Source organism: Carettochelys insculpta, chromosome 3 (assembly GCF_033958435.1).
Source record: "Carettochelys insculpta isolate YL-2023 chromosome 3, ASM3395843v1, whole genome shotgun sequence".
Classification (NCBI taxonomy): Eukaryota; Metazoa; Chordata; order Testudines; family Carettochelyidae; genus Carettochelys; species Carettochelys insculpta.
The window spans coordinates 34,571,525-34,592,569 of NC_134139.1; the positions used below are offsets into that span (position 1 = coordinate 34,571,525).

General features: G+C 42.1%; 1 protein-coding gene across 2 annotated transcripts in view; it reads left to right on the forward strand.

The window, feature by feature from the left end:
- Window positions 1–21,045, forward strand: part of MTA3 (metastasis associated 1 family member 3) — a 178,072-nt gene that overhangs the window by 70,325 nt on the left and 86,702 nt on the right. For both annotated transcript variants that reach the window (XM_074989605.1, XM_074989606.1), the window contains exons 5-6: window positions 2,998–3,061; window positions 4,022–4,139. In XM_074989605.1, coding sequence (XP_074845706.1) covers window positions 2,998–3,061; window positions 4,022–4,139 — 182 coding nt within the window. The remainder of the gene's footprint in view (window positions 1–2,997; window positions 3,062–4,021; window positions 4,140–21,045) is intronic.

A 21,045-nucleotide genomic window follows, 5' to 3' on the forward strand; every position in this document is an offset into this window, starting at 1 on the left:
TTTTTCTCTTTTCATGTAAGAACAAGATTTGTGTAATTCTTCTTGTGTTAAAAACAATTCTGGGAACTCTCCATGTTGATGTTAAGGGGTCAAAGCCTACCAAGGCTGGAAGATTTCTCAAAATTAAGTTTTCGAAAACAGTGGGGCCATCTAATGAACCAAGTCAAACTGAAGAAACTGTGTAGTCAAAGATTACAGCTAGACTGCAGTGGAAAGGAGATGGAGCCTTACATCTCAATACTGGCCAAACAGTATTGGTGGTGTTAGCCAATAAACTTTGCTCATAATTTGTTACTGTATTTGGAATGTTCTTCATATATTTGAGCATTCCGGTTGTCTTTCTGACTTGTTCTTGAAATGTAATATGCTTCTGGTTTTAAGCAGTTATTTATATTATGATTTAATTTGTCCTCTGAAACCTCCGTACTTAGCAAATTAGTCATAATAGAAGAAACTAACGTGGATCATAAATTAAGATTTGGATCAAGTTGAAGGTGTGATGGAAGTAGTGCAGAGAAATGTGAAAATAATAGGTAAATAAATCTCTTACCTTATTTTTTTCTTCATTTAATTCCACTTCTGGGTTTTTAAAATTTTATTTTGAAATTAAAATTAATTGATACCATTATCTGGGATTTGAATTGCTCTGTCTTCCCTATTACTCAGCAAGAGATGCTGTGCAGTTTTCTGTGGGACTTGGTCCTTTGAAGTCAGCAGAAGGTACTTAGCATCTGATAACAATAAGTTAAAATAGGTTAAATGGAATTAATACGGAGAGTGGCGCTGCAGTCTTTAAGAACAATGGGAGCAGGATCAGACCCCTGGATGTTAGAAACTTCATTTTGAGTCTGTGGTCGTGTAAGTGCCTGAAGTTGTGAAATGTGTTGCAGCAGTTACATCAGCAGTGCTTGTCTTTGTGTTACAGAATGATGGTGGCAGAGACACAAAACACCACTGTATGGTTTGATAGACCACAGTGCAAAAAATTGGAAAAAAAACCTTATTTTTAAAAGCCTCATTTGTTTACTCATCCATGTTGTAATAAAAACAGAAATCATAGTAATTGGGGAAGTACTATCATTTCGGTCTCTACTAATAATTTTATTAAGGCATGTGGAAAAAAATTCTGTTTACTGAGATTTTTAGATGTAGTTCTGTTTTTAATGTAGGAGGTGAGGATTCATGTAGACTTGGAGAGTGGAGTAGGTGTATATATGTGTGTGCTTAAAAAGCAGCTTCTCAGTACTGCCTGTGGAAATCTAAGACATAAAGGCTACGTCTACACTGGAAGCATCTGTCTATTGAAGTTACTGTCGGAAGAGATGTTCTGACAAAACTTCTGTCAACAGATTTTGTCCACATATAAAAGTGTATTGATCTTTTGACCCACTCTTTTGACAGAAGGGCCGCCCCCCCGGAGTATCTACACAGCTTTTTTGTCAACATTTTGTGGACAAAATGTATTTTGTGTGTAGATGCTCTGCTACATATGTCGACAAAAGCCCAATTTTGTCTACAAAACGCTCTAGTGTAAATGTAGCCATAATGTTCCTCCAATTACAACTTGAATATGGTGGGTGCGTCTGCATGAGCACTATCCTAACAGCCATAATTAGCTGATTTATAAAACATATTTTACTCAATAAAGCTTAGTAGGTCTTAATTGGTGTGAATTATTGTACTGCAAAAAAAAAAAGTGTAGAACGGAACTAATTTTAGAAAGTGCTTGCTGGTTTAGATTGATTTATGTGGCATCATAGAAAACATGTTCTTCTGTAGTACAGTAAACTCATATCCAGCATCAAGAACTCTCTAATAACCACATTTTAAACCATAAGTAAATTTTTATTACGTTTTCCATAAATACAGTATAGTGAAAGTAAATACAAACAAATACAGCAAATACAGTAAAAGTTTTCAGTGTACAATACTACTGTTGTGGGTAAATAAAGTACTCTGCATATATTTTTGTTTGTTACATAATATCTAATTTTTTTTCTTTAGTGTTATGAATTGGTGGGTATACCTCTCTATTATCCAGAATATTTGAATATCCAGCAACCTCCCAGTCCCGAGGCTGCCAGATATGAAAGCGTTTACTTACTGTATCTACCCATACAGAGCAGCAGCAAGAGGTGGAAGTTATAGTAGTATTCAGTTTTTAATAGGACATCACCAGCATTTTGCAAATGGATCCTAATATGTGTATTTAGATTCTGTTAGCTTCCCTTTGCTGTGTAGGAAAATTGAAGCTTGCAGTGCATACACTGAGCATATGAAACATCAATATAGATTTTTTTAAAGTTGGATTTATTTGCTGTTGGTGTGTTTTCTGCAGTTATTCTGGAATTTGTTGCAGTAACAAAAAGATAAATTTAGGCTTATGATGAGAGAAGAAGGCCTCTGAAAAATCTCGGAATTTGATAACTCATCATAAAATGAAGCCAAAACAAGCATTTTAATTGGCTTTATTTAAACCTGTGAAAACATGGAACTTCCAGAGTTTGTCACAAAATAGGTCAACGTTCATACTGTAACTCCTTCTGTCTTTGTTAATTTTCAACCATTTATCTCAGTTTTTCAGTTTTGAATATAAAGTAATTAGTTTGTAATGTGTTTGCATTTCTTGTGAATTTTACGTCTGTTTCAGTCTTACTTATTGTTTGCTTTGGCATGTGTTGTTGTTTCATTTGCTCTTCTGTCATTTGACTAAAGCTTTGATTCCACATCCCATAGACTATTGCTTATATACAGTGTTGAGTGTTTAAATCAGCATAAACTATTTACTGCACTTACCCACTTACATGCTATACCATGCATGTGCTCTTTTTGTTTAAAAATGTGAAAATATGTACTTTTACTGTATTTTGAAAGTGAAAACAGAAACAAAATTGTGTAATGTATGTTTTCTTGAAAGTTGTGCACATTTTATGTATATGGCTTTACAAATTATTAGCATTTAGAAAAAAAATTACCATTTCTTTTTTGTTTGTGTAGGGGGAAATGCAGTGTTGCACTTCTGAATGAAACAGAATCCGTGTTGTCATATCTTGATAAAGAGGTAACACACATCACTATATCATTTTTTCACTTAGACTCCACAGATTTCAATATTTATCTTCTGACATTTATAACTGGATTTTCATAAGTGTAGAGCAATAAAAAAATCAGTATAAAGGTTTTGTTAGAAATTGGTGAAAATACCTCCTGGCTAATTTATAAGTATTATGGATTGAAGTTGCTTAATAGATTGTATCTTTTCTCTTTTTGTTATTGTAGTCAACTTAATAATTATTGTCACCTGGACAGAAAAACTAAAATATACAATACTTCCTTCAGACAATTTAGGTGCTTTTTAAAAAGTAGCTTTTAACATTCTCTTATTATAAAACTTTTAACATATGTCTTTTTCAATGCCTTTAATATATTTTTTAATATTAGGCAAACACTTTTTGTTTGACATCAGTATGGTTTCAAGCGTGACTCAAATGCGTAGCTGCTACTCCAGTCAGCAGACATGAAGGGCATATCGTGGCTGTCTTTGTGTAGGATTTATTCAAAAATCAGTCATGTTATGTGCTTAACTGCAATTTGTAAAAATGTTTATGAAAAGGGTAATTAAGAGGAAAAAGTAAAATTCAGAAAATAGTTTCCATCAGACATAGAAGTTTTGGGGATAAGTAACGGATAATTGTACCTTTAACATTACACTTAGGAAATGTCTTCCAAACACTTTTATTAATGTAAGAGATTCTGTACCAGCCATTTAAAGAAAGAGACAATATTAAATTTACTTAAGTCTGTTGTCAAAAAAATGGAGACTAATATATATCTATCTGGCCCCTTTTTTTGCCCGTCTTGCCACCTTCAAAGGGAGCTTAGAAGGCCAGTAAGAGTGATAATGAAAAAGTAAAATTTCTTTTTTGCATATGTAGTTTTTCTGTGAAAGAAGTTTGTATATTTAATGTGAAATGAAACTGTCCAATAAATTAATATTATTGCAATATCTTTTCCTTTTTAGGATACGTTTTTTTATTCACTGGTATATGATCCCTCACTGAAAACACTTTTAGCGGACAAAGGAGAAATCAGAGTGGGACCTAGATACCAAGCAGATGTACCAGACATGCTTGCTGAAGGTAAATATTTTTTGGCCTTAGAATGCTCCAAAAAAAAAATCAATATATCATATTATTGTATCTGTTGACTTGCAGAGGTGAGAGAGGCACCTTCCAAAACAAGAAAAGCATGGTTCCTTATTGTGCGGAACAAAAATACTACATTAGAGGATATTAATGGGGCACAAAGGGAAATAATGTTAGGTAACCAATGCAGGTGTGTTTTCAGTGTCATTATATAGTAAAGAGTATTTTTAATTAAGCATTTCTTTAGTTGATTTGGCTAATTTCAGGTAGGCCTGACAGGAAAAAGTGTCTTAAGGATGCATGTTATAGACCTTGTAGATCAACAGCAATTGAAAAGAAAATTGTGGCCTCTTAAAGAGCTTATGCATGCTTAATGCGGGATCACCCATTGTTAATTATCAAATTAGATAACCATGTAAAGGTGGTATTTACAATATCTTTTCTGGTTTGTAGCAAGGGTAAAAATAAATATTTTTGCCCTGAAATATCTTGAAAATATTGGTCCTTTTACCTTGTGTAGTACCCAGAGGCACTGAGACCTCTTACTAGGGTGAGTGAAGTCTCTACAGCCTCGGCTGACAGCCAGCTGGCCTTTAGCTCATGTGGTATAGCACAGGGCTTTAGCCCCTATGATCGCAGATTCAAACCCTGGTGCAGGCAACCCGGCTTTGTCCACGTTACACTTGCTTATGGAGTTAGAATTTTTAAGAGTTCCATCAATCTTTTGTTACACACAACCTTTATTTTTTGTATTTCATATAAATTTTATATATGGCCTATATTTAAAGCTGATTTGTTATGTGAGGGATGTGAACTGTTTGCCATCTATTCGTGGTGCACATATATTGGCTTTGGCAATTATACGAACAGTCTTTGTTATTGAGCTTTATGTTCTGATTAGAGTGGTAATGAAGGAAGCAGTTTTCTTGAGGCATGGCTGGGGTATAAATACTACTTCTCAACAATCTTAGAAGTAGTTTATTTCTTAATAAGAGAAGCACTTTTATGGTATTAATAACAGGTGCACAAAGTCAGTGTGAGCTCTGAGTGCACGTGTGATGGGGTTTACAAACCCCACACTTGGTAATGGGGGACAGAGGGATTATTTTGTGATCAGCAAGCCCTGCTCCATCTTGTAATAAATGCACCATATTCTGGAAGAAATAAAAGACAGGGAATTAGCTCATCTGGATGGCAGAGCTGGAGATCAGCAGATCTGCAAGCCAGAACTCCCACAACTCAGTGGGAGACCCAAAGGCTCTGGCACAGCCAATCAAAGTGGCCCTCCATGAGGGAAGGGGTATCCATCACAAAGATAACTGGGGGAGTGGGAGGGAAGCAGGGAGGTTGGGTTTCCCCCCCAAGGTAAATGTCTTGGACTGAGTTGACCCCAGGGGGAAGATGAGAGGAAGAGGCCCAGGGAGGAGAGCCTTAAGCAGCCTTGATTTCCAGGCTGCTGGTAGTCCAGTGGGTCCTGTGTTGGAGCCAAGTGGAATAGGAGGCTCCCAGCTTTCTCTCCTCCCATCCTGTGGGCAATCAGGACTTGCAGCCACAACTACTAGGCCATGCTTTCCAAGTGAGAACAGCTGTACATTAGTGGACAATGAGTGCAAATATCCCACCACTGAGAAAAGGGGGATTGGCTGGGGGAGGGGGAAAGGGTCCATTAAAAAATTTAAATCAAATGAGGAGGAACTTGTCTAGTCAGACAACCGTGTGATTTAGAATAATGTCAACTGATAGACCAGTGGTGAAGGAGTTAGAATAGTTGCTCTGGAACCACCAGCAGCAGCAGGCAGTGCAACAGTTTCTGTAGCAAATGTCCATTACTGGTGTGGGACTTATAAGACCAGCAACAGAAATAGCAGCAAAGGATAGTTCAACAAATAGTGGCATTAATGCAGGCCCAAGAGTTCCCTGCTGCTTCTCCGTTAGGAGGCCTGAGACCAAGCCCAGGACCCCCACTGGTACCTTTGAAACTTAAAAAGTTGGGTTCTGAGGATGACCCTGAGGTTCTTCTGTCTGTTTGGCTCCCAACCAGTTGGTCATCATTTTGGCACCATTGCTGACTAGGCTGGTGCAGGCCACATACTGAGGACTGGATGCAGAGACCACCCACAACTGCGATAGGTCAGAGAGGCCATCTTGGATTATCTCAGTATTACTGAGGAGACCTTCTTCTTCCAGAGGTTCTGCGTGGAGAGTTACTCTCCAGGGCCCTAACCCTGGGTTGTTTGCCAGAAACTCCAAGATCTATGTTGGAGGTGGTTAAAGCCAAACAACTGGCCAAACTCATTCTGGTGGAGCAGTTTGTCTAAAGCCTCCCAAAGCGGGCCAGGGATGGGGTGTTGAGACATCCACTAGAGTCACTCACCAGTGTTGTGTGACTAATGGAAAATTATCTGCCAGTTGAGACATCTCTAACTCCCACATCTGAATCATGCTTGACTCCAGAAGGACTTTTTGACAGGAGGGGAAGTCAACTGGGGGAGACAGAAGTAGGGTGCTCCCCAGGATCCCAAACTGTCAAGGGCCCAGTCAGCTATATGCAGTTTGGACTTTTTCTGAGGATTCATTTTGCAGACAGATGCTGCTGATATGGGACTGGGTGCTGTTTTATCTCAGGAAATAAAGGGGGAGGAGCACCCTGTGCTTTATTGGAGCTGCAAACTGTTCCCTACTTCATCATAGAGGAGGGTCTAGCAGGAACATGGGTTGTAGACTGGCTCTGATACTGTCTCCTAGGAAACCCGTTCTAGCTTGTCACAGATCATGCCCTGTTAAGATGGTAAATGCCATAAAGGGAACAAAACCTCAGTTGATGTGCTGCTACCTGTCTCTCCAGTCCTATATGTTCAGAATTCTGAATGGGGCTGGGAAAGCCAACCAGAACTGACCTCTCTTCTAAGGAACTGGGGGAGCACTTGGAGGACTGCAGCTCCCCTGGCTCTTTCTTGAGGGGGATGGTGTGTAATGAGTGTTCAAATCACACACTGGGTAGTAAGGGGTCAAGGTATTATCTTGGGCTTAGCCAGCTTTGCTCCACCACATTTACAGCAAATGCTCCCTCTGCTGAGGTAATGAAAAGTCAGGGGATTAGCTCATTTGGGTGGCAGAGCTGGAGTTGAGCAGACCTACAGCTCCAGGAGAGCAGGGAGAGGCCTACGGCTCTTGATACAGCTGCTCAAAGGGTTCTGACTGAGGGAAAAGGGGGAACCACCACGGAGACAACCAGAGGACCCTGTGGACATCGGAACCCCCCGTCACCTGTTGTGTATGTTTCCTCTACCAGAAGCAAACCTTGGACTAAGCTGACCCCATTGGAGTGGACAAAAGGAAGAGGCCTAGGGAGGGTAACTTTGCTTGGTTGCCAGACTACTGGTAGTCTAAAGGTCCCTGATTCAAAGCCCAATGGAGTGTGAGGGCCTGGGTTCTGCACTTCACAACTTCCTTGGCAGTCAGGAGCTGCATATGACCACTAGGCAAGGCTCCCCAAGTGGGAACCATTTCAATATGAGATGAAGGACTGCATGGCTAATGGGATGTTGAAGTGCTCTTTTGTTCCTGTTAAGTGTCCTGCTTGGTTTGTTTTTTTTTTTTTTTCGTTTAAAAACTAGTATTGTTAGAAGTTTGTCTAATGAATTATGTAGTGGAAAAATGATATTTTCAGCAACAAAGGTAGGCTCATTTATTATATGTGTGCTGCGGTGGATCACTGCATTATTATTCTGATTTATATTTATTAGCTGCTTGACAAAGTAGATAGTCTTTTCAGTGGTGGTTGTGAAGAATATAAGCTTGCTGCAAGCATGACTGGAATATAATACAATGTACTTGATTCTAGGGAATGAAATAATTTATTATACTAAGATTCATATGATGAAAGAAAATGTTTACTAAGGAAGTAAATAAAGAGTGACTGTGACCTCTTTGGATACATGATGGATTGCTACTACTTCTTACAACATTAGGGAACCTTGTCTGTGCCCAGGGGGCAGGGCAGGAAACTTGCCCTAAACAACTGGCTGCTGGAAATATATAAGTGCCCCATTCCAGATTTTGTAAGCCCTGTTGTTTTCCTTTGCAAGCTAGCAGTTTGCCCAGCCCAGCACTTAAGATCCCTAAATGAGTCTTTGGGGGCAGAGCAGAGATTACCTGGGGCTTAATCAGTGGAGATAGTTAACCTCAGAGTTCTGCTCTGGCCCTGGGCACAGGTCCTACCTACCTGTCAGACTCTTCCAGACCACCCCCGCCACCCCCAAAAGCCCTTGATTCACCAATAGAGCCACAACTGCTGGAGGAGCTGCCAGAGCTCCTGGAGCCCCTCTGCTGCTCTTGGTGCCTCTGTGACTGGAGAGTCCAGCCTCACCAATGCACGGCTGGTGCTTTCCTGTTGTGGCTGGGATCCCACTGCATGGCTGAAAGAGCCACTTCTGGAGCCAATATGTGCTCCTCCCATCAGGGGTGGAGTGCACGTTCAAGTGCTGTCTACCGGCATATGCACCCCACCCCTGGTGGGGGGAGCGCATGGCGGCTTCGGTGGTAGTCCAGGGTGCCGTGGAGGGTTCAGCCGTGGTGGATCGGGTAAGCGCCTTACTTTTTTGGGCAGGTGGGGGCTCGGGGGCAGGCTTCAGGATTTTATGGACTCTGATTAAGTAGGCTTCAGAAACAGTGGGGCTGGTGGATGTCCGTTCTTCCCGAAGTCTGCTAAGTCGGGGTCCATAAAATTGAAGGTTTACTGTACTATGAAATGAAGTCCAGAATATTAGTAACTTCACAGAGCTCCAGTTTGCAAGGACGGTATCTTCTTTATAAGTCCCCAGTCGAAGGAAGTTTCAAGAAATCCTCTGTGGCAGGGCTGGCCTGACTTCCAGGCTCCAGGCCTCTATTTAGTCTACTTTCCCACGGTCAGGACACTGTTGTCCTTCTTGAGATGGGGGAAGGGGAGGGAGATGGTGGTCTGAGGGGAATCCAGGCCCCATCCACTCGTTCCATGTTCCGGCCCAGGGACCCTGTATGGCTGCTGGTGGTAGTGGAGGGCTCCCCTCTTTAAGAGCACTGCAGCTCTTCCCTGGGCCACTTCCCCAGACAGTTCCGCCACCCGCACCCCATACCTCCTCCAGGTAGTGGCAGCAGCAGCCTGTTCCCCCTCCTGGTTTGGCGCCTCCTGTGTGTTCAGCCTGCTTGGCCCTACACCAAATCTCAGGCCTCCTGGGCAGGGGCTTTAGCCCCTTGCAGCTGAGCACTCCTCTCCTGCTCTTGGTGCCTCTAGAAAACTCCTTTTGCTTTGCTTTGCTTTGCTTTGCTTTGCTTTGCTTTGCTCTGCTCTGCTCTGCTCTGCTCAGGCTCTCTCCTCCCCTGCCTACTGGGCAAGGGTGCTTTTAAAAGCAGGCTTAAGTGGGACCAGCTGGCGCCAATTGGCCCAGGGCAGCTTCCTCCCCAGCTGCTCATGCTCTGCTTGTTTGCCTGCCCTGCTTTTCCCTCTTGTTCTTACCCCCTTCCAGCCTTATCTTGTCACACCTCCCATACCTTATAATAACAAAAGAAAACTATTAATGGTGTGCACCATCAATTTGTTTTCTTTGGCAACTGTAACAAAAATCTGAACCAAAGCACTGAAAGTATGCTAATTTAACTTAGCTTTCAGAAGGGTGGTAACAAAGTGCCTGTTAAATGAAAAAGTTCTTTAGACTGTGAAAATTTCCAAGGCTGGGTCTACATGGCGTGGCTTTCCCAGCTGGTCCATGCTAATAAGCAGCCTGAGAATTGCAAATGGCTGCTTATTAGCATGGTCCTGCAGCTCATTAGTATAGCCACGTGAGTGCTCGGTCTGGGCAGACGGGAGTGCCAGCAGTAAAGAGGCCATGTGGACTTGCCCCCGGTGGCAAAAAGCCCCCTCTGTCGCCAGACTCTTATGTGTGAAAAAATTCAGAAGGGCTTTTTGCCAGCAGGGCCACATCCATGTGGCCTCTGCAGTGATGGCATCCTTTTCTGGCAATGCTGAACTCTCACAGACCTATGGTAATGAGCTTCTGGAGTATGCAAGCAGCGCGCCATTTGCAACCCTGAGAAGCTCATTTTGCATAGCTCTGCTGGCAGTGGCGCTGGGTGGAGTGCAGTGTAGACATAGCCCAAGTGTGTTTTGTAAGTACCAAATTATTTTGCTGTAAATATGCTGATGGATTCTATTCAGTTTGCAGACTGAAAATTCAGGTTTTTTATACCACTGAAGATTTACATTATATCTCTATCCAGTTTTTAATATTTTTCAGTGGTTGATTCAGGCACAAAAAAATGAGTCCGTACCTGTCTCTGTTCTATGGATATTAATTGTGTTTCCCTTGAAATAATCTTTTTTTCTTTTACAAATAATATAAATCTGCAAAACCAGAAATGCATTAAATAGCCCACACAAACCAAAGATGTAATAGTACTTCCTGGGTTTTCTTTTAAAAGCAAAAAGCTTAATAAAATCTAAAGAAACAGATAAAATGAGGCTATTGTCGATTTGGCTTTTCTTAGTTGTCTTAAGCCTTATGCTAAATTATTTTTATACTGTTGTCCCTGTGTCAATAATGTATTGAATAGTTATAAACACAAAAGTACATATAGATATTCAGGAGGAAAGTAAATTATGTTGTCTTAACACAGCACCCAAAAAGGCTGAGCTTATTTCTTATATAGATCTTCAGGCCCTTGCCTAGCTGGGTGTCATCTACAGCTGAGTATCATCTGATGAGTCATAGCCATTACTTGTCTGGAGATCCCCATCTGCTTCACTTGGAATTCAGCCTTCTTCCAAGAACTATCAGCTCTGCACCCAGCATTTATTTTCCATTGCACAACCAAGAGGAGGTGGATGGAGGAAGAGGCAAACTTGTTTCCAAATTGCAAGTAGTTTCTGTTATACTGAGTATGATGTTAATTACAGTAGGAAAGTCAATTTCCCCTCTACCCTCTAAGGGTAAGTGTATACTTCAGCTAGAAAGTGTAATTCCCCTCTTGGCTATCTGTACACTGCGGAGCAAATATGCTGTGCTCCAAGTCCTAAATAAGGGTGGAGGTGAGAGGTGGGTGAAGTTTTGAACTGGGGAAAAGGGAGGGCTGCTTTTCGGTGATGGCCCGCTCCACTGAGAGTGATTGTGCTATGTATTACGAAACTGACATAGTTATAGCTGTGGCTTACACCACACTACTAACAGGAGGAATAGGATTACACCCAAAAGGAAAAGAAACACCCCCTGGGGTTTTTCTAACTCCCAGTAGTTCTCTAAAATAGCCCATGGGTTGGTGGAATTCATTGGCTGTTATCTATCCTGATTTCTAAGAGCTGTTACCTATCCCCAAGAAGTGTGAGTTTTGAGTTTCAGGGGATAGGACTTAAGGATTAATAGGAGAAAGTGATGTACAGACACAAACAACACTCTGTTCTGTAGAACACGGAGGTTCAGCAGACCACGCTTCCCAGCTGAGGCAGCTTGCGTTCAGAACTTCCCGGTCATTGGGTCAAAGCCCTCTTGGGGGTCCTGGGGCATCTTTGCCTCAGCCTTACACGTGACCCTTACAGACTCATAAAACTAAAGACATACACACAACAATACACATAGCTATGGCAGGGTATCAAAAGAAAAGCCAGAGATAAAATGCAGCTGCTAACTTTTACTTACGTAGCTGAGCAGGTACAGGAACACAACAATAAAACACTGCATCTGGCTATCTAAGCTATACTGTTACAAATTTCTTCATGGTTTTTACACACTACTCTAACTCATGAGCAGGCAGGAGGAGCGGCGAAGGGTGATCAGTCCTTGTCACAGGCAGCATCTGGTCTCTCCAGGATTTGGGAGTTCCTCCTCCTCCTTACTTTGTTGCCCCCTTTTATGATCTGCCTTTTGCTGGCTCCTCCTGAGGCCTGACACATCACATCCTGGTTGCTTCTGCTTCTCTTCGCCTGCAGCCCCTCTCAGCCCCCTCCCCTTTTTACACAACCATACATCCCATCCCAGAGGCGCCAGCTCCATACCTTAAAAGGAAAAAAGAAGTATGGGATGTACTGTACTGTGTACAGTACAGTACATCCCATACTTCTTTTTTCCTTTTAAGGTATGCAGCTGGCACCTCTGGGCTGCTAGGTCAGAGGCCATGGCTCTTTTTTGTATAGGGTTTTCCTGTTTGTCAGTTTTAGACCAGGGGGGTGGCTGCAGACAGTGCAGTCTGCAAGCAATTCAGTAAATTCCATTGCTAACTGGGTTAGACTTCCCCAGTTCACTTGGTTCCTCAGTTCTTGGTCTGGAGTTTGTAGTTTAGCCTTTTGTGCTAAGGCACATTTCCCTATCACAATTTAAAAGGGTCTCTGGACCCTGGCTCCACCCCACGTACCTCACCGCATTGTTCAAGTGCCCATGCAATTCACCCTAACATGCCCGAGTGTGGCTGTTCACTTGAGGGTCACCAGATAACTTTGCACATACACAAGCTAACTTTTATCAAGCTAGTGCACTAAAAATAGTAGTGTGACCACGACGAGTCAGTCTAGCAACCCAAATACATACCTCAGGACTAACCCTTTACTAGCTGGAGCAGGTGCTCATGTTGCTGCAGCAGTGCTGCTATTTATATTGTGCTAACTTGGTCAGAACTAATGCATGTAGATCTGCCTGAGCCGAGAATTACACTTCACAGCTGCAGTGTAGCTCTACACTTAGGCTACATCTACACTGTGAAATAAAGTCAAATTTATTAAAGTTGACTTTGTACACTGGATTTGATAAAATCGAAGTTGTGTCTGTACCTGCCCACAAAGTTGACTTGGTGCGTCCCCACTAAATCGCCACGTTTGACTTGCAGCAGTGCATTGTGGAACCTATCCCACAGTTTCCCCAGCCCCATGGCATTCTGGGGTTTTTGCTAGTTCATTATGATGAAAAAATGCACTACACAAGTGGTCGTGGGCGTGGGATGTCATCTTCCTAGACTCCATGGCCTTCATTCCTCACCCATTGAAAACAAACTACCATTTTTCATAAGTCTCTTTCCCCAGAGAAAAATAGTTTGAGTCATCCGCATTCTGGACCTTGTTACAAAATGTGTCCTGAGAGCACCCAGCTGACTGAACAATTTCAACATGTTGTTCAACTAGTTTTCTCTGCTTCACATTTTTAAGGGGAGCTTCCCACCCCGAGCTGCCATGCGACGGTTACATTTCTAAGCGATCACTGCTGGGACTGTGCTTCATTCTGTCTCCTTTTAAAGACTTTAAAAAAGAACGTTACCAAATGTGTTCTGAGAGCATGCAGCTGACTGAACTATGCCAACAGGCTGTTCAGCTCGTTTCCCCCCAGTGAAAAACACCAAACAGATTGACTTCAGAAGCTGCAGCCCATGATACCCAAGTGGAACAAACTGGCTCTATGAGATGAAGGAAGGACTTCATATTATTCTCAAGGAAAGGTGGAAAAGTAGAGAATCCCAGGGGCAAAAACACCAAACATGTTCCAGCCAAGTGGAACAAACTGGCTCCATAGGTGCATCTACACCAGAGAGTTTTGTAGACAAAACTGGGGTTTTGTAGACAAACTTCGCGGAGAAACTGTGAACAAAAAATCTGAGTACGCACTCCAGGGGGCCCTTTTGTTGGCAGAGTGGATCGAAAGATGACAGAAGTTTTTTCACAACATCTCTTCCAACAGTAACTTTTGTAGACAGATGCTTCTAGTCTAGAGGTAGCCTGTGCAACTAGGGAAAGATTTCATACGTCTACACTGACGAATTGAGTCTTTGCCCATGAAAGCTTTTATGCTCCAAAAAATCCCATAGCCTGTAAGTTGCCACAGGACTTCTCGTTGTTTTTAGAGTGCTCTGTGACATTTTACGAGGGCCCAGATCTCCCACCGCTGCTGCCACTACTGGGGCGGTGGCAAGAACCCTAGGCCCCTTTGAAATGCTGGGCCCAGGACAAGTGCCCTCAACGTATTTTGAACAGGTAGAAAAATATCCAAAAATATTGAATACATTGCAGTTGCGATTCTGTTGTTCAACAGTGTGAGTAATCACCATTCATTTTTTATTCATCATAAATTTTTGAATTAATCATATTAGTTGAATGAAGATGAACACTTTTTGTTTTTACAGTGCAAATATTTGTAATAAAATTAAGGTGAATACTGTAGAATTTAGTAACAGAGGGATAGCTGTGTTAGTCTATATTCGATATCAAGACATTGTATTCTGTGATGTAACTGAAGGCAAAAATATTTCAATGTATAAAAACACACAAAATATTTAAATCTTTACTTACCAGAATTTTTTTAATAATTTTTCAGCTTTAGTCAAAGTTATCAAAAAATAGTTTCTGTCAACCTTTGTTATAATGGAGCGGAAGTGTACGTGTTAGAATTAAAATCAATCAACTATGTTGCTGACTTTGACCATTCCCATTTTATACATTGGAGTCAATAATCATTCCTACTTGTTTCATTTCAGATATTGATAGTATATCCATGTTGACCCCATTAATAGAATAACTAATCTGTTGAGAATAAAAATCAGGAGGTTAACGATCTTTAAACGGCTGGCACAGGTCAAGCTGCAGTGGCCAATACAGAGACAACCAAGGGCCCAATAAGGCTGCCTAAGATTTTCCACCAGCCACCAAGCACCAGCCCAGGTTTTACCCCGCTACCTGGATCGATGCCAACGGTGTCTGATCCACAGGGGTTTACAGGGTGCGTGACAGAGCCCGTTTGTTCCCCAGAAAAGATGACAGACAAGGGGTCAACTGTCCACAACTAAGTTTCTTTTTATTCTAACAAGAGCTAGGTTTTTACAATGTAGTGTTTTCTCTTTCCTATTTATTTACTATGTTACCACACTTTATTTTACTATGTATCTATTTAATATCTCTAGAAGCTACAACTATATCCTTCCCTGTTCCCTGAGTCTCAGCACAGGATTTGGAACTAGTTGACTAATAGCCCCTTTGTTGTATTTGTGTAGTTACAACGTTTAAACTATACCCTTCTTTAGACTTACTGTTGGCTCCACTGGGACGCACAACTTGGTGCTCTTCCGTGCGTGTGCTATAAGGGAAAAGAAATAAACCAGAACTGATAACAACAACTCTGCTATATATTTCCTTATGTATCTATTTGAATATGTGTATATCTTTATGTTTCTCTTTATGTTATATATTAATACGTTTCTATATATTTAATTATGCCAGGTTGTTTAATCTGGTAACGGGCTTCCAGAATGTCTATGTATACATATAATATGCCAGGTTATTTAGTCTGGTAACGGGCTTCCAGATTTATGGGATATTTTTACCCGAAAAGACCCCAGCGCAATAAATTAAGACTGCGCTGGCTTCCCTTCGCCTCAGCGTCCCAAACGCTTAATTATGGGTAGTTTTGGGCTTAAAGGGACTATAATACGACGCCTCCCGAGAGCTGCCTATGTCGGACCCCCTAATAAGGGAGCCCCTTTACTGCCCTGCCTCGGGAGGAACTATACAATATTATATTCCTCTTACTCGGGGCACCCGCCCCCTTCAGAGCACTTTTCGCCTTTTAGGAAAATGGCCGGTGATGCTCTACCCTAGGTCCCCCAGCGACCCAAGGGAACAGCTGGAATTTAAAATTGCCTAGGTGAGGTTACCCCTGCTGGCCAGGCAGATGGGGCCTCTAAAAGTGGCTATGGCTACTACCCTAGGACTTCTTATATGTATACACTTAATGAATGTTAATAGGATACCTGCCTCCTACGGCCGCCTCAGGACTTATTGGCAACGCCTGAGGTCTTATGTAACCCTACAGGGATTTATTTAATATGGGTACCCCCTTAATGGGGTGTCCCTATAAATTACTCTTTTAGTTTAAGATTATGTGTAAAATTCTAATTGGGGTTCTCCCTTTACCGGGTTATCCCCTTATGCTTCAACCCCCGCTTGGGTGAGCTCTACCCAGCGGAGGGAGCAATCAGTTCTGGGTCCCTATGAATTAAAATTCTTATCTAGTCTTCTATTATGTATGCAAAAGGTAAAGCGGCTAGGTCAGTAGACCGCCTCCTGTGCTTTACAAATGAGAACCCTGGGAACAGGGTTCCACAATTTAAGACGATTTAAACCCTTGTAATATCAATAAGGGATCAGTATTATTAATGCTAACAATATATAAACCCTAACTCTAGTGATTTAAGCTAATATCCCTAATGTTTGTGGAGAGCAGTTATTAAATACCTATCCTCCTCCTGATCTGTCAGTCCGGGCGCCGGGCCCGAGGGTCTCCACAGGAACCTAGGAAGTGAAGCCCTCACGGCGCGCTTTTTACTGGCAGCCGCGGCAGGCAGATAGGATAGATAGGGAAAAGAAGAGGAGGCCAGGGGAAAAGGCCAGCTTGGTTAACAAAAACCCCTGGCTAAAAGCAGCAGCAGCTCCGCCGCCGGCCAGCAGAGGCCGCCGCTTGTGCGGCTCCCCAGGCAGGGCACCTGCCGGCGCGGTCTGCCTGGCGAGCCTGCCTCAGGTAAAATCTGAGGCCTTTAGTGAGTTCAGCTCAGTTCTTGTTCACTGGAGCTCTTCAAAAAGGCTTCTCAGCCGGAGCTCTTCGAAAAGGCTTCTGCGTCCCACGGTGGCTGGGGTGCGTAGATTGACACGTGGGTCTGCTTCAGCTCTTCTCGTCGAATCTTCGGCCAAGGCTGAGTCCAGCTCTAAACTCAGTCCTTTTTGCTCTTCTGGGTCCGTTGTCCTCTTCTCCGCTGCTCCCCGACGGACTGGCAAAGCCGGGCTGCGCTCCAGAATTTATAGAGCTGGGGCGGACCTGGTTGAACACTCACAGGTGTCAGGTCCGCACCTGCGTTGCCCCGGCAACCAGGATGCACGTTCCGTTTACATATTCATGAGCATCATAAATGGTCCAATCCGTGCATCTGAATTCAAACCGATGCTCATGAATAGGCAATTAGCTCATGAATATGCATAGGCAACGGGCAACCCTAACGGTCACTCCCTATACCTTGCATTTACCTGGGTTATATGGTTACCTAAACAGTGTTTTATGAAGTAAATTATTTTACAGTTTAAATTTATTCTTACCTAGATTAGTGGGGAAGACTGTTAAGTCCATATAAATCCTATTTTTAATTTAAAACTGCTTGACATCTCGAGGCTATCTGGTAAAGGGTAGTGGAAGGCACACACAAACCTCACAGCCCATGGCCAGGGACATGTTCTCTATAGAGGAATTTACAACAGAGGTATGTTTTGTAAGCCTCCTAGGAAATATGTTCTGTTTTTTTTTTCTAAACTTAATATTGAAGGAATAACAGGTGTTCAGCATTGCACCACGAAGCAGCAAAAAAAAAATGTTCAAGAATTATACTGTGCATTAGACGCTTGAGTTAGGTGTGTTGTAAAACATGTATTGTTTGCAAAGTACTTCCTTGTTGAAAGAAGCAACATAGGACCAAAGTAGTAGTAATGCAGGCTTGACTTTGCCTACCTGATTTGCCCCTTCTTTTTGTAGTTGTCTCATGAATGACAAGCAGTCCTGTGGCACCTTAGGAACTAATCCATTTAAGTCATGAGTTTTCATGGGTAGAACCCACTTCAGTAGATGAGCTGGAATGGAAATTATGGAATCCAGGGTGTATGTATAGAACAATTTTTTTTGCTGTTTTTAAAGTTACAGACTAACACAGCTATCTGTCTGAGACTCTTTCATTGGGGTAACTTATGCATGTTTGTAAGTTTATGAAAGTAAATACACTCATCCCTTGCTATATGAGCACAGCTGGTTCCCAAATTTCTGCTCATAGGCGAGAACTCATAAGAGTGGTACTAAATTCCCATTAAAATACATGTAGAAGTCTCCAATTTGTTCCAAGTGCTTGTAACTTGACATAAACCAGTTGAATTTAGGTACTTTTCTGACATATTTGAATAGTTTGGCACCAGAAATAGGATGTTGTGTGTGTATGTATGTAAAGCAGGGATTCCCAGCCTATGGGTCAGCACCCAAACATGGGTCCCATTAGATTTGTTAAAGGTCACGAGCTGGACATTTCCCAGCTGCATGTGGCTGTTAAAAAAGCCATTTGCAGTTCCTTAACAAGGCTGCCTCAGGCAGATATCTATCAATGGAGATAGCTGCTGGAGATGGCAGCTATGTCTGTCACTAGGGATAGCAATTACCTTATGCCTAGGTGCTGAAACTTTAACACTTGAGTTAATTGCTGGGAGCAGGAGGGCTCGGGGAGCCACCCAGCCTAGCAGTCCCGGTGAAGAGGCTGCCGGAGGAGGAGGAGTGTCTAAGGCTGGGGCTGTTGAGGGGTGCAGCGGGGGTCTAAGACTGGGAGAAGTTTGGGGCTGCGGGGGGGATGTAAGGCTGGGGGGGGTTGGGGCTGCTGGGGGGGGTGTAAACCTGGGGGCAGTTTGGGACCTTGGTGGGGGGCTAAAACCTGGTGGAGGGTGAGGTCTGTGGGGTGGGTGGGGGGGTTGTTTCTCTAACCCCTGCATAACTCAGATTTTCCTGCAAGGGGAGTGAACCCAGGAACCACCAGGGCTGGTCAGTTTCCTGGCACCCAGAGTGACAGGAGCTGGGAACCAGGGGCAGGCTGGTTCCAGTCTACCCATGGCTTGCAGGGCCGGGAAACTGATCAGCTCATGGATGGTCAGTTTCAGATTCCCGCCACTGCAGGGGAGGGAAGCAGGCTAAGAGCCTTCTCCCTCTCTTCCCGCAGCTGCAGGGCTGTCAGACAGCTGCATGTCTGAGGGAAGCGAAGGAGAAGGCTCCAGTTGTGGGACTGCACGTCTCCCCGCCCCCAGCCAGGGACTCCGCTCATATAAGCAAGGGGAAGTTCACTCATACAGTGAATAAAGGTAGGTATATATGTTCCTCATTTTAGCGAGCACTCATTGGTAAAGTACTTGTTAAACAAGGGATGAGTGTAGTTTCACTGTCTTCAATGGCAGTGCTTTTTGTTCCAGTACTCGCTGGTATTGTGGTACGTGCACGGTTCAAGTATTGGCACCTCTGCAACCCCAGCCATGGGATTGGCTGGGTAAGGGGAGCCAGCTGAGTACTGGCTCCTCTTTGTTTTTGTTTTGTTTTGTTTTGTTTACGAAAAAGCCACTGCTTAATGGTACTATTCACATGCTTAAATTTACAGACGTGCTTAAATACATTTCTGAATTAGGGCCTTGAAAAACAAAAAAGCAGTCAGATAGCACTTCAAAGACAAACCAAATAATTAGGTGATGAACTTTCATGGGACAGACCCACTTCTTCAGATCATAGCCATATGAGAACAGACTCAATATATAAATACACAAATAAATATAAATATATAGAGGGCCTTTAAATCTGGCACCGGCTGAAAATTTCCTGACTATCCACATGCCTAAATATAAGGTGGTGGGGAGGAAGGGGCGGAGGACGCAGGTATCTTTTGTACTGAAACTTATAAAGAATTAAATGACAAGGTTTGAGAATTTATGGCAATAATATTGTCTGGCAACTAAATGTATTGCTGGCAACCTACATTTTCTTTTTTGGAATTGTGCCAATGATATGAGTTGGTTTTTAACAACAAGTCTCCCTTCAATTTTATTTTTTAATACATTTTAGGTGAGATCAGTGAGAGTTTTATACTTGACATCAAAGGACCCAAGATTTCATACTTTATTTAGCTAGGAAAGGATGTATTTGCCATGAGCTCTCCTATTCGTATTGATGATGTTCATAGCTCCCAACTACTTCAAGAAAATGGTTAAAATATATTACATCTCTTTTTGCCAGGTGGCCACAGTGTAACTCTAACAGCCTTCGTTGATTCATTGTTGTAAAAGCCTCTGTGTCATTGCGGTTGGAAAGCTCTCTTCGTTAATAATGGCTTGAGAGTCCTGTCTCAGATTAATTTATAGATATAAACACACTCGGGGCTTAGACGGTTTCCATAGTGGTTGTATGGTCAGTTGTTACATACATTTACATTTATTTTACAAAGTAACATACTGCAGTGAATATTCACTAACTGACTTTCAAACCACGTCTCAGGGCTTAATTAACTTCTATATATTTTTCTACTAGAATTAATAACTTTGCATAGATGGGCTTATTGTAAGTTCCATTTTCTGTTTGCTTGTTGGTTTCTTTCTGACAGTTTTTTGGCATTTAATTTTCCTTTTAAGGTGCCAAATAACTGCAGAAAAATAGATTACCACGTGTGAACAGGATGCATTTTTTACATACACCTGAATAATTCAAATGTTTCATAGTACAGAAAAAAATTTGTCATGTTGACTTATTCATTTAATTAACTTTATTTAAGGGAGCAGTCCCGTTGGCTTCATGGACCCATCGTCAGTGAGATTATTCACATCTGAAAAGTTCAGCATATGTTTAAGCTTTGCAGGTTAAGGGCCTTAGGGATTCTTGTAAGAGGAAAAAATTTCCAGTTTGTGTTATTAAATTTTCAAAAATGATTGGTTAATGTTGTGAGCGTCTCTTTTCTGTAGGGAATGTTGATATGAATTTTTATGAAATGTGCATGACACTTTCCCTAAAATACCTGACTACCTCATGCTGTTTCTTTTCAAGCATTATTTGAAACTCTTTGTAGCTTATCTAGATTTAAATTAGAATTTTTAGAAAACTTTAAGAAGCCCACTAGAGGAAAAAGAAAGAAATATGAAGTTGAACTCAGATTTAGTCAACACTGTTTATTAAAAAAAATTATATACTGTGCTTTGCCTCAGCAGTAGCTAGTTGAGGCAAGTATCTAAATACAGAATCACCAGAAAAACATTTTAATAATAACCATCTAGAAATGAGGAGATTTTCAGTTGGGTACTGTTACTTTTGAACCAGTTTACGAACTAAAAATACAAATGTTAAAACACAAAAAT